General features: G+C 49.6%; 1 protein-coding gene across 2 annotated transcripts in view; it reads right to left on the bottom strand.

Annotated features, from left to right (window-relative positions):
- Positions 1–11,135, bottom strand: part of dmxl2 (Dmx-like 2) — a 220,418-nt gene extending 209,283 nt beyond the window's left edge. For both annotated transcript variants that reach the window (XM_038813520.1, XM_038813521.1), the window contains exon 1: positions 10,785–11,135. In XM_038813520.1, the coding sequence (XP_038669448.1) occupies positions 10,785–10,871 (87 nt within the window). In that variant the 5' untranslated portion in view covers positions 10,872–11,135. The remainder of the gene's footprint in view (positions 1–10,784) is intronic.
- Between the last annotated feature and the right edge of the window lie 2,728 nt (positions 11,136–13,863).

Raw genomic sequence — 13,863 nt, 5'->3', positions numbered from 1 at the left:
GCCATGGGCAGATGCAGAGCCAGGGACCACGAGGGGTTGTTGACGAGCATCCAGCGCCTGCAGGCACAGGTGGAGGAGTCCAACTGCATGTAGGAGCAGGTGGTGCCAGCCAAGCGTGCCACCCAGGCCAACGTTCTCACTGGAGGCCTTGGGAGCGAGGGTAACATGGACAAGTTCTGGGATTGTTTGTGCAGGTGATGGCAGAGGCCCAGGACAGGGCTACCCTCTCGCATGCAGTCATGTCAGAGCTACCTGGTCATTGCTGCAGCGCTCCAGAGCATGGCCCAGTCACAGCAGCACATGGTTGACAGCGGTGGAGGCATTGTCCAGGCGCTGGCCAATGTGGCACAGATGCAGAAGGAGGTGGCGCAGTCACTGGCTGATGTGGCACAGGCCCAGAAGATAGTTGCACAGTCACATAGTCATGTGGCGCAGTCCCAGACGGAGGTGGTCCACTCCGTGCTCCACGACTACAAGCATGCAGACCCTGGCCGAGACAGCAGCAGGCCGCCATGCGTGGGATGCAGTGACTGTACCCCTGGCCAGTCCTCCTCACGAATCGGTGAACCTGGAGGCGATCAGAGCGTCCCTTGCGCATTGGCCCTGGTGCCCACGCTGTGTGGCCTCCCATCCTGCACATCCTTATCCTCCACCGCATCCTCCTCATAGGGCAAGGACTGGCGTTCATCCACCCCCTCAGAACTTCACCCCTCTGCTGCATGATGTTGCAGAGGATGCAGCAGGCCCAGAGGGCGAGGAGGGTCTTTTTGGAGCGGGGCAGGGATGGAGAGGGGCTGGCGCTGCCCAACCTCTCTGGGTACTATTGGGCGGCTAATGTCTCAATGGTACGGAAGTGGGTAATGGATGTGGAGGGGGCAGCATGGAAAAGGATGGAGATGGCGTCCTGCGGAGGCACGAGCCTGAAGGCACTGGTAATGGCGCCGTTGCTGCTCCATCCAACGAGGTACACCACGAGCCCGGTGGTGGCGGCTACCCTCAAGATTTGGGGGCAGTGTAGGCGACACAGGGGGGAAGTGGGGGGCTTGGTGGAGGCCCCGCTGTGGGGGAACCACCGGTTTGTCCCAGGGAACATTGATGGCGGATCCTGGGGTGGCACAGAAAATGAAAATCGCTTATTGTCACGAGTAGGCTTCAATGAAGTTACTGTGAAAAGCCCCTAGTCGCCACATTCCGGCGCCTGTCCAGGGAGGCTGGTACGGGAACCGAACCGTGCTGCTGGCCTGCTTGGTCTGCTTTAAATGCCAGCGATTTAGCCTGGTGAGCTAAACCAGGGCGGGCATAAGGAAGTTGGGAGACCTGTTCATTGACGGGAGGTTTGCGAGCCTGGGTGAGCTGGAGGAGAAGTTTGAGCTCCCCCCGGGGAATATGTTCAGGTACCTTCAGGTCAAGGCGTTTGCTAGGCGGCAGGTGGAGGGGTTCCCTTTGCTGCCCCCGTGGGGGGTAAGGGATAGGGTGCTTTCGGGGGTGTGGGTCGGGAATGGGAAGGTGTCTGACATCTACCAGGTGATGCAGGAGGTGGAGGAGGCGTCGGTAGAGGGCTGAAGGCTAAGTGGGAAGTGGAGCTGGGGGAGCAGATTGAGAAGGGGACATGGGCGGACGCCCTGGAGAGGGTGAACTCCTCCTCTTCATGTGTGAGGCTTAGCCTCATCCAGTTCAAGGTACTGCACAGGGCTCAGATGTCCGGGACGAGGATGAGCAGGTTTTTTGGGGGTGAGGACAGGTGCATTAGGTGTTCGGGGAGCCCAGCGAACCATGCCCATATGTTTTGGACATGCCCAGCACTGGGGGAATTCTGGCAGGGGGTGGCGAGGGCGGTGTCGAGGGTGGCAGGGTCCAGGGTCAAGCCAGGCTGGGGACTCGCGATATTTGGGGTTGGGGTGGAGCCGGGAGTGCAGGAGGCGAAAGAGGCCGGTGTTTTGGCCTTTGCGTCCCTAGTAGCCCGGCGGAGGATCTTGTTGCAATGGAAAGATGCGAGACCCTCAAGCGTGGAGACCTGGATCAATGACATGGCGGGATTCATGAAGCTGGAGACGGTCAAATTCGCCCTGAGGGGGTTGGTACAAGGGTTCTTTAGGTGGTGGCAGCCTTTCCTCGACTTTCTGGCTCAACGATAGGGAACTAGGTATCGTTTATGTTAATTTAATTTATTTTGTTGTTCATCGGGTTTGGGAGGGGTGGGGCGGCTTGTTATATGCGTTGTTACGGGTCCGGGGGGTGTTTATTATTGTTATTATTATTGTTTCGTTGTTATACATTTTTCAAAAATTTCAATAAAAATTATTTTTTTTTTAAAAAAGGATGCAGCAGGCTGCCACAATGCTACAACATCATACTGGAGGGCCCCTCCAAAGCAGTGGCAGGCACTTGAACTGCAACTTCAGGAGGCCAAAACACCGCTCAGTCACGTTCCTGGTCGCTGCAAGAGTGTCGCTGTAGCGGGCTTGCTCGTTGTTCTGCAACCTCTGGATAGGCGTCACCAGCCACGACCACAGCTATTAACTCCTGTCGCGCCAGGAGCCAATTCCCCAGGGGAGGGCTTCGTAGAGGCTGGGAATTGTCGAGTACCAGGATTAAGGCGCCGTGCACACTGTCCAGTTATCGGGCGCAGATGTGCATGATGGTCACACACCAGTTGCGATCATCAACTGGAACCCCTTTCGGTTTACGTAGAGCGACCGGTCACCTGCAGATGCTCATAGGCCGACATGCATCCCGATCACCCCATGGACCTACGGTATGATGGCAATGGTGGCGAACCCTGCTGTCCAGGCATCTGCCGCGCTCGGTCCACATTGAAGGATGTATTGTGACGAATTGGCATGAAAGGCCTCCGTGACAGCGCAGATGCACATGTGCACCAAGCTCCGAGAGATCCCGGACAGATCCCCACTTGGCGCCTGAAAGGACCCCTTGGCGTGAAGGTTCAGGGCGACCGTCACCAGGTGTGGGTGACCCTCCAACCACATTCCCCCGTGGTGCCAGGTGCGCCATGATCTAGCAGATATGTCTCCCTGCTCAACCGGATTCCTTGACGGCATGCCCGATCCAGCAGGTCCTCGAATGACAGGCGCTGCTAGTACTTTGCGCATCCTTTGCACTTCCTCCTCAGCCTGTTGGGCAGATGTCTCTCCATCCTCACTGGCCGTCCCCTGGACAGCTCCTCCTCGGCCTATTGGGCGGCCGACTCTCCATCCTCACTGGCTGTCTCCTGTTCCGCTGCACGCTCCACTACTGCATCGTCCTCCTTGTCGAGCAGTGACAGCTCGTACAGCCACAGGGCACCACACAGGGCTGCAGCGACCACCATTGCTGGTTGAATTCCCATATTCGTTGTCTGCAAGGACTAAAAGGCCCAACCAGGTCCCAGTTGGCACTGCGGAGTCTGCCCCCGCTGCCCCTCTTCTCTGCACCCCTGGCCCCATCTGTGCCTGGCTCCATGGGCGCCTCTGGCACTACCATTCGTCTTTGCTGCCAGGGGTGCTGCTGCCAGGGGTATTGTCAGCTGCCACTGTTCTTGCCAGTGGGACGTTCCGCAGACCACCATGAGGCACCCCCCACCATTGGGTTGCCCTTGGGTGGGCCACATGATGCCCTGCCGGTGGGTGCAGGGTGTGTTGGGATGGGGCATCCATACGGCCGGTATCACTCTGGAGAACCAGGGGCCAAGGTGGGTGTTCAGTGGGGTATGCAGCAAGATGGCTGCCTTGCAGGCTGTGGCAATGGTGGTCCTTGCCTGGACACCTCCCCCATGACAACTGTCAGGACCAGTACGAGCAGCTCATGGTTCCACCTCTTCATGTCCTACCGCCTCTCTCTTCCTCATCAGCCACGGCACCAGTTTCACAATTTTTAAAAGCATAGGTGAACCGCGCCGTTGGGAATTCACCCCAGCGGAGGCGGAGGATTGCGGAGGCCCGAGAGAATACTGGGTCAGGCCCACTAATGATAGGCCACGGGTGTTTACTGTAAGTGGGAGTGGAACGCACTGACGCCGCTGTCGAGGCACCAGAGAATTGCGTATTGGTGTGAAACCGGCGCCTGGCACGATTTCAACATCAAAAGCGATTCTCCACCCAATCGCGTTTCCCGATTTTTGCATTGGCCGATGGAGAATCCCGCCCACGAGATTTTCTCAGAGATCCCTCAACTTCAATCCGTTGTAATCCATGTAATCATCACTTGAATATTCAAGTCTATAATTAGCATTGCAAACTAGTTTTTGATGGAACAATATCAACCTTCTGGGTTTCAGCATGTTATAAATTATAAACAAAACATTTTTAAGCAAGTGAATCTTCAAAGCTTTATAAGCAAGTGGATCTTCAAAGCTTTAAATACACTGTACAGAACTTCTGCACTTGTGCAGCTCAGCAGAATAATAAAAAATAGCAAAGGAAGCACAATTAAAACTTGAAAATCATGAACAAAAGCAAGGAATTGAATGCCCCAGTTTTGAAGCATCGGATGCAGCTACTCTCCATTTTAAATAATAAAGTGTCGAGCAACTCAAACTTCCAATGTAAAATGTGAACTTCACCACCGGAACAATGGGTTTAAGCAATAGAAGAAACGGAAGAACCTCATTTGCCATCATTATGGATTCTTCATAATAATAATAATTAATGTAGTAAAGAAGGAACAAAAAGATGCAAAAGAATGATTTCAAGGCTGGATAACAGAAAACCAACAGCCCAGAATTATTTGCAAAATAGACAGCATGATTTATTACCCAAAGGAGTTAATTATTTAACATAAATAGACATTTTAAAATTAGGCCCAGAGTTAGTACCTTCACCACAGTGAAAGCCTTCTGTAGGTTATACAAGACGCATCCCGACTCAGTCAATTGAAAACATTTCCTTCCTTTTTCTCGCTTCCTCACTCGGGTATAGTAACAGACCAGCTGTCTGCCTCAACCAAATGGTTTATGGGAACAAATTGGCAGACTGGCTATTTGACCAGAGGGAAGTGCAACCTTGTCCTTGCCAACTACCCACATGCACTTTTCAACTGCTAGTTTCTTCGTTCCTTGCTCAAGCACAAGGAAAACAATTGTTGCATGCCTGCACACTCAAAACAGCTCCCTCCACACAATCCAGGATCAAGTGTACAGGCTTCCAGTTTGGTGTTCCTCGATAATAATATTAATGTAGCAAAGTAGGAAAATGTCCCATGAACTTCACCAAAATTTTAAAGGTGGTTTCAGCAGCAGAGGAGTTGGGGCAGTGGTCAGAGACAGGCAATGATGTAGAAGTGGGAGTACGTGGTCTCCTCAATAGAACATAAAACATACAGTGCAGAAGGATGCCATTCGGCCCATCGAGTCTGCACCGACTACTTACGCCCTCACTTCCACCCTTTCCCCGTAACCCAATATCCCCTCTTAATCATTTTGGACACCAAGGGCAATTTATCATAGCCAATCCACCTAACCTGCACGCCTTTGGACCGTGGGAGGAAACCGGAGCATCCGGAGGAAACCCACGCAGGCACGGGAGAACATGCAGACTCCTCACAGACAGTGACCCAGCAGGGAATCGAACCTGGAACCCTGGCGCTGTGAAGCCACAGTGCTATCCACTTGTGCTACCCTCAAGTTCAACTCCTTTCTCCTTCAAATCTGCTGTCATCACCCCCTCTTCCAAAAAAAAGCCCTTGACCCCTTTCATCCCCAAGGTCCATGAACATGTTGTCGCTGCGTTTGATAAAGTTTCCCATGGCAGGTTGATGGAAAAAGTGAAGTCGCATGGGGTTCAGGGTGTACTAGCTAGATGGATATGGTGGAAGAGAGTGTCTCAAAATGGAGAAATGTGACTATTGGTGTTCCAGAGGGATCCGTGCTCGGACCACTGTTGTTTGTGATATACATAAATGATCTGGACGAAGGTATAGTTGGTCTGATTAGCAAGTTTGCAGATGATACTAAGATGGGTTGAGTTGCAGATAGCGAGGGGGACTGTGAGAGAATACAGCAAAATATAGATAGATTGGAGAGTTGGGCAGAGAAATGGCAGATGGAGTTCAATCCAGGCAAATGCGTGATGCATTTTGGAAGATCCAATTCAAGAGCGGTCTATATGGTCAATGGAAGAGTCCTGGGGAAAACTGATGTACAGAGAGATCTGGGAGTTCAGGTCCATTGTACACTGAAGGTGGCAACGCAAGTTGATAGAGTGGTCAAGAAGGCATACATCATGCTTGCCTTCATCGGACGGGGTATTGAGTACAAGAGTCGGCAGATCATGTTACGGTTGTATAGGACTTTGGTTAGGCCACATTTGGAATACTGCGTGCAGTTCTGGTCGCCACATTACCAGAAGGATGTGGATGCTTTAGAGAGGGTGCAGAGGAGTTTCACCAGGATGTTGCCTGGTATGGAGGGTGCTAGCTATGAAGAAAGGTTCAGTACATTAGGATTGTTTTCGTTGGAGAGACAGAGGTTGAGGTCTACAAAATTATGAGAGGTATGGACAGGGTGGATAGCAACAAGCTTTTTCCAAGAGTAGGGGTGTCAATTACAAGGGGTCACGATTTCAAGGTGAGAGGGGGAAAGTTTAAGGGAGATGTGCATGGAAAGTTTTTTTTTTAAAACGCAGAGGGTGGTGGGTGCCTGGAACACTTTGCCAGCGAAGGTGGTAGAGGTGGGCATGATAGCATCATTTAAGATGCATCTAGACAGATACATGAACAGGCGGGGAACAGAGGGAAGTAGATCCTTGGAAAATAGGCGATGGGTTTAGATAAAGGATCTGGATCGGCGCAGGCTGGGAGGGCCGAAGGGCCTGTTCCTGTGCCATAATTTTCTTTGTTCTTCCCAAATTCATGTCCATCTTTTCAGGAATTCCACATTTGAATCCCTCTAATCAGTTTTCCAGCCCATCACAGTATCAAAACAGCTCTTATGTTCTTAATCATAATTCCTAATGACATCCTACGGAACTGTGCCAACGGCAAACTATCCCTCCTCATTCTTTCTCAACTGGTCTCGAGCCTTAGAGATGTTGATCACACCATCCTCCAATGCTTCTCCACTGTCACCCAGCTGAATGGGATTGCACTCATCTGGTTCCATTCTTATCCACCTAATTTTAGCCAAAGATTGGATTTCCTCTGGTGCTCCTGCTTCCTCCCACAGTCCAAGATAAACAGTTAGGTGGATTGGCTATGCTAAATTGCCCCTTAGCGTCCAAAAGGTTAGCTGGTGTCACTGGGACGGGTTGGAGTCGTGGGCTTAAGTAGGGCGCTCTTTCCAAGGCCTGGTGCAGACTCGATGGGCCATATGGCCTTCTTCTGGACTACGTATTCTAAGATTCTGTGAGCCACTTGCTGCAGAATACCCAGCTTCTGACAATGAATGGAGATAATCAATGAGTAATCAACAGCACTTCTGACGTATGATGGCTGGAACAGCATTGATGAAACAGCTGATGATTCTTAGACCTAGGACACTGCCATGAGAAACTCCTACAGAAATGTCTTGGGCCGAGATGATGAACCTCAACCAACCACAACAAACATCGTTTGTGCTAAGTATGACTCCAGCCACTGGATTTTCTACCTGACTTCTGTTTTATTAGGGTCCAGCTATCCTGTTCTCAAAAGAAATGGCTCTCTGTTTTGGAATTCATCTAATTGCCGCAATTGGAACAAGGCTTTAATGAGATCTGGAGCCAAGCAATACTGGCAGAATTCAAACTGACAAACTTAGCATTGAGGAGTTGTTTACTGGTAAGCAAGTGCCACTTTTTAGCACTGCTGCTGACAGTAACCTTAATGAGTTGCATTCAGAAGGGTTGGATTTTTTTTCTGGTCAGGACATAGATGCCAATGTTGTTGGCTGTAACAGGACAGAAAATATGGGAAATCCCATATATTCTTCTTCAAATAGTTCTGAACTGAAAGACAAGGCTTTGGTTTAATGCATCTCCCAAAAGATAACACTTCAAATCAATAAGTATGGTAAATTTAAAGTCGCCATAGTCCCAGATGACCATAGGCTGCTTTTAGATGCAGTTTTAAGAAGCACGCCAAAAGGAAGAAAGAGGGAGAGAGAGTCAGATAGGGTAATTCCACATAGGGACAATGTCATCATGTCGCGGTATGAAAATAAAGATGTGAATTTTAAAATCGAGATGTTGTTTAACTAGCTGTCAATGCAAGTCAGCAAGCACAAAGGTGATGGGCAAGTAGAATTTGGTTCAAGTTAGGACACAACAGCAATTACTTCAGGTTTATGGACAGTAAAAGAAAAATGGGAGTCCTGCCAACATTACACTGGAATAATCAAGTCAGGGTTTCAGTAGCAGATGAGCTGCAGTGGGCAGTCAGGCAATGTTACAGAGGTGGAAACAAGCCGTCTAAGCAATGGTGCAATTATGTGGTCAGAAGCTCATCTTGCTTTCACATATGATATCAAGGTTGTAACCAGTGTGCTTCAACCTCAAAGTTAACAGAAGAATGGAATCAGCAGTTCGGGAAAGGTGTCTATGGCATTCATTTAGCACTGTACAGGAATATTGGTCAAATGTACTCAAGTCTTGATTTCTTGCCTTGATTTCAAGGCAAGAGTGCTATCAACAAGATGGCACTTAAGTCATACTCAGCGAAATAATACAAGAAAATTTAGTTATCAAAGTGCTACAAAGTAAAAAGATGCACTTGCTTCCAAAAATATATATAACTCAACACTGGCACACTTGACCCAAATCTTCCAATCAACGTCAGAACCATTGCATTCAACACTGATCAAGTCAGAAAACTGCACTTTGTTACGTTTAAAAGGGTCTAATTTGTAATGCAGCTTACAAAAGAACTCCATCCTGGCAGGAACCCATGCAAAGACCTGCGAAGAGGTTCAGTGCATAACACGGCATCCTCCCCCAACCCCCAAACAGCAAAAGCTGCAATATGGTACGTTTACAGGTCCTGTTTGAATGTTAGTGAATGGATGAGGTGGGAGATGAGGGGCAGGTCAAGATGGGGGCGGGGGAGCGGGGCGTGATTGGGAGCCTGGCTTTGTATTTACCCAGATGCTACACCAGATTTTCACCGAATATTGAGTCTATTTCCTGAATAACTATTCAATTTAGTATTACGGAACTCTTCCAATTTTGCTGCAGGTCCCAAGATGCAGGGCAATTACCCATCCGAAGTTGAAACCCAAGAAATTCCCAAGTAGTACATCAGGACTTCGCCTGAGTCCCAAAGCACATCTCAAGTCAGGCATGCGGTCTCTGACAATCTGGATACTGGAGGATTTGCCCCGTGTACATATCACCCACTGCAATGCCGGCTAGGAATATATGTTACATACAACCACAGTAATTTAAACAGCACCGATTTGGGAAGAAGCTGCGTTTAAAGTTCACAGGGAGTGATGTAGGAATCTTTCTGCCCATCGAGTCTGCACTGGCCCTTGCTCCGATAGAGCACCCTACCGAGGCTCAATCCTCCTAGCCCCGTAACCCCACATAATTTGTGGACAATTTACCATGGCCGATTCACCTAACCTGCGCATCTTTAGACTGTGGGAGGAAACAGGAGCACCCAGAGGAAATCCATGCAGATACGGGGAGAACATGCAAACTCCACACATGCAAAATCCTGAAGACGCCCAAAAGTGAAAAAAAATGAAATGAAATGAAAATCGCTTATTGTCACGAGTAGGCTTCAATGAAGTTACTGTGAAAAGCCCCTAGTCGCCACATTCCGGCGCCTGTCCGTGCTGCTGGCCTGCTTTAAAAGCCAGCGATTTAGCCTTGTGAGCTAAACCAGTTAAACGGGTCTTTTATTTGAACCGGTGTCAGAGGTCTGTCTCCGACCCGCACTTACTGAATTCCAAAAAAGTCAAGGCAGCTTGATTTCAATGGGCTGCACCAGTGCCCCCCCGCCAACTGTTGGTAAACACCCCTCATTGTGCATCATGCAGGTTCTGAAATATCAGCTGCCCTTTGAACCGATACCCAGTACTGCCCTTGGCAGGGGTACAATGCCACAGCAAACAACTTATTGTGTGTGCATGGGGGGGGGGGGGGGGGGGGGGGGGTAGAGAGAAAGAGAGGGAAAGAAACCTGTTGGAAATTCTGAAGGACGGTCACCGTCTGCCAGTCTCAGCACCATGATTTATTAATGCCATCAAGCCCGCAAAAAAAGATGCAACATCAGCCAACCCCCATCATCATTTGGGGCAAATAATTTAATGACAGCACCTGTTCAATTTAAAAGACACAAAGGTCTAATCCCGAATGTTTAAATGGGGGAAGGAGATATAGAAAATGTCCATCTGTGCCGATGCTCACGATTTGGCACCACAATCCTGAGAGCTGCGGATCGGGGGGGGGGGGGGGGTGGGTGGGGGTGGAGGCAGAAACAGCTGAGCAACAGCACTCCCCCATCTCTTCGATCCGCTCTACAATTTGAGTGCCAGCAGCAGTCAGGCGTGCACCGTCACCCCCTGCAAATGTAAGCATGTCGCAAATGCGAGTTAATTCGAGCTTCAGTGCGCACCTCTATTGATCCCATCATCACCTCCCCCCCCCCCATCCTCCTATATGATCAGGTGGCCTGCCGCAGCCATTTAACCGGACACAATAACGGTGCACTGACGGGAGTTTGGGGGGGTGGTCTTCTCCCACCCCAAAAACAAACATTTACGTGACCGGGAATCCCGCACTCGATCGCATCATTGGAAAAGCGAGGTCCAGGTCACCCCCACCTACCCACCGGAGCCGCAGTGCGCTCTCCATCTCCACACTGGCGCTTACCGTGAAGGGGATGTCAGCGACCCCCCCGACCGAGTAGCAGTTGTCCCCGGGGTTGACAGCTCCGGTCAGCACCTGATGGAGATGCATCCTGCCGAGCCGCGGTGCTGCTCCGCTCAGGTCAGGTCAGGTCCGGCCGGGCTCCACACTCGGCCACATCCCGGAGCTCGCCTGAGTTAAATGAGGCAGTTTGTTGTAATTGTCACGATCCCGATTTCCCCCTTTCCCGGTGCGGGGAGATGCAGCGGCTGCCCAGTCCGCCTCTCTTGAGGGAAAACCAGCTCGAGCCTTCCGACGCCGCTTCGGTTGGGTTTTAAAAATGCCCGGATCATTCGGCAGCCGGTTGCCGCGCATGCGCGCGCGCCCTCCCTCCGCCGTCCGAGGCGGATTTTCGCCCACTCTGTCCCCTCCCCGAGCCCCAGCCTGCGCGGGGTGGACGACGTCATCCGCCGGCCACACGTTGCCTGACGCAGCCGCTGCGCGCTCTCTGCAACGCCCCGCCCCCAGCAGCCGGTCATTCAGCCCTCCCCTGGGGGTGGGGGTGGGGGGGAGAGAACAATTGGAGCTGTCAGAAGCACCGGCGTTCAGGGTGGTTGGCACTGCTGTGGTTGGCACTGCTGCCCATGGCGCAGAGGACCCGGGTTCCAATCCCGGCTCTGGGTCGCTGTCCGTGTGGAATTTGCACATTCTCCCCGTGGGTGGGTTTCATCCCCACAACCCAAAGATGTGCAGGGCAGGTGGATTGGCCACTTTAAATTGTCCCCTAATCGAAAAAAAAAATAATTGGGTACTCACAAAAAAAAAGTACCGGCTTCCCTCCCAGTGGGATATCCCTCGCTGCAGCTCTCCTTTGGAAGAAAATGCTGGAAATACCTGTTGAGATTAAATGAAAGAAAATCACTTATTGTCACAAGTAGGCTTCAAATGAAGTTACTTTGAAAAGCCCCTAGTCGCCACATTCTGGCACCTGTTCGGGAGGCTGTTACGGGAATTGAACCGTGTTGCTGGCCTGCCTCGATCTGCTTTAAAAGCCATCGATTTAGCCCTGTGCTAAACAGCCTCTTTGTTGGGAGGTGGTCTGGCAGCGCCTGGGGTGCATAGCTATTAGCACTCCGAGGACCATGGTTCGATTCCGGCCTCGGTCGACTGTCTGTGCGGAGTTTGCACTTTCTCCCTGTGTCTGCGTGGGTTTCCTCCAGGTGCTCTGGTTTCTGCCCACAGTCCAAAAATGTGCAGGTTAGGTGGATTTGCCATGCTAAATTGCCCCTTGTGTTTTTTTTCATTTGTTCATGGGACATGGGCGTCACTGGCTGAGCCAGCCTTTATTGCCCATTCCTGAGGGTATTTAAGAGTCTACCACATTTCTGTGGATCTGGAGTCATATGTAGGCCAGATCTGATAAGGAAGATAGATTTCCTTCCCAAAAGGACAGTGAACCAGATGGGTTTTTACGAAGCCGACAATGGTTTCATGATCACCTTTTAGACTTTTGATTCCAGATTTTTATTGAATTCAAATACCACCATCTGCCATGGTGGATAAGTGTCCAAATATGTGCAGGTTAGGTGGGTTTATGGGGATAGTCCCTAGATAGGTGCTCTTTCAGAGGGTAGGTGCAGACACAATAGGCCGAGTGACATCCTTCTGCACTATAGGGATTCCATGGTTCTATCCGTGGAGAGAGAAAATGTTAACATTCCCAGTCCGTCTTGGCTCTTCAGCTGTTTTCCCAGCATTTTCTCTTCTTATTTCAGATTTTCAGCCATCTGCTGTATTTTGCTTTTATTACCTTGGAAGAGGTAGGACTTTCCATCCAATAGAATGTCTCATTTTAACTCTCATTGAAGCATTCTACAAATGTCTGTTTTTGCCTTGCTGAGGTCATCGGGAACATTTCAGTCCCATATATCCATCATCTCACTGTACTTGGAGAACACACACTGACACCTCTCAGCCTGACCAGATTTCCAGGCGTTTGGGATTGAAATGCAATTAGTTCTACATGTCCTATCTGGCTTTCTGTAGTCAGATGACCTCTGCCACAGGGCAGTCTCTGTAGGCTGCCAACTTTGAATTATTTAAATAAAGACCTGTCATTGAGAAAACACTGATGAAGCACCGTTGGCTTTAAAATGAAATATGGCGTTAGAGGAGTTTTAGAATCCTGGAAATGCTGCAGAGAAGATACCGATCAGGAAGGCATACAGAATTGTTAAAAGCTGATAAACAAATGGCAAGTAAAAGCAAACACAAACCAAAGGCTGCAAGTAAAATAGATTAGTCTTAGTTGGAATAGATTCCTCTGAGAACAAGTCTACTGAAAGAGGAGAAACGTACGTTCAAGAAAGCAATAGATGTGTGTAAAAAGGTGGAACTTGCAAAATGTCAGCAAGAGCACATGCATAGCAGAGCAGACCAGGAGATATATTATGCTGAGAGACATTACAGGCTGAAAGAGCAGAGCAATCACAGACAAAAGGGCAGGATGCAAATACTACAGAGGACATCATACAGAGGAAAAGAAGGAAAACAGTATTTTAACTGCAACAAGCAGAGTCATTTTGCACAGAAGTGTTTGACAAAACAAATCTGTATAGATGGCTACTGGATAGATATGAGCAGAAGAATTTGATGATACACTATACACGATACAAGAGGTTGGTTCCGTTTAGTTCAAAGGTGATAAATGGTTTGTGACTGTTACAAAGATGACCGCAGAAGGGAAGTATCAAGTAGATAGACACTGGTGCATCCTGCAACATCATGATCTTCACCGAGCTGTTCGAGGTAGCTCAAAATGGCAATCCAAAACTGAAGCACTGAAGTAAGATTGATGCTATATGTTGTTCTGATACTCATACCAAAAGGATAAATTAGTATGACAGCCTTATACAATGGCAAGAAAGATCTGCAGTTCATGTTCATAGAGGGGACGCTACATCGCTTATCTTACCTAAATTTAGTCTGATAGCCCTCAATGTGCCAACAGAGGTTTATAATGCGTGGCAACGCACCTAACTATTGATTACGGAACAGATCGTAGAGGAGTACAAAGATGTGTTTACAGGGTTTGGACGTCTAT

Source organism: Scyliorhinus canicula, chromosome 12, assembly GCF_902713615.1.
Source record: "Scyliorhinus canicula chromosome 12, sScyCan1.1, whole genome shotgun sequence".
Taxonomy (NCBI): domain Eukaryota; kingdom Metazoa; phylum Chordata; class Chondrichthyes; order Carcharhiniformes; family Scyliorhinidae; genus Scyliorhinus; species Scyliorhinus canicula.
The sequence above is the reverse complement of the archived record's forward strand: the minus strand, read 5'-3'. Positions and strand labels throughout refer to the sequence as shown.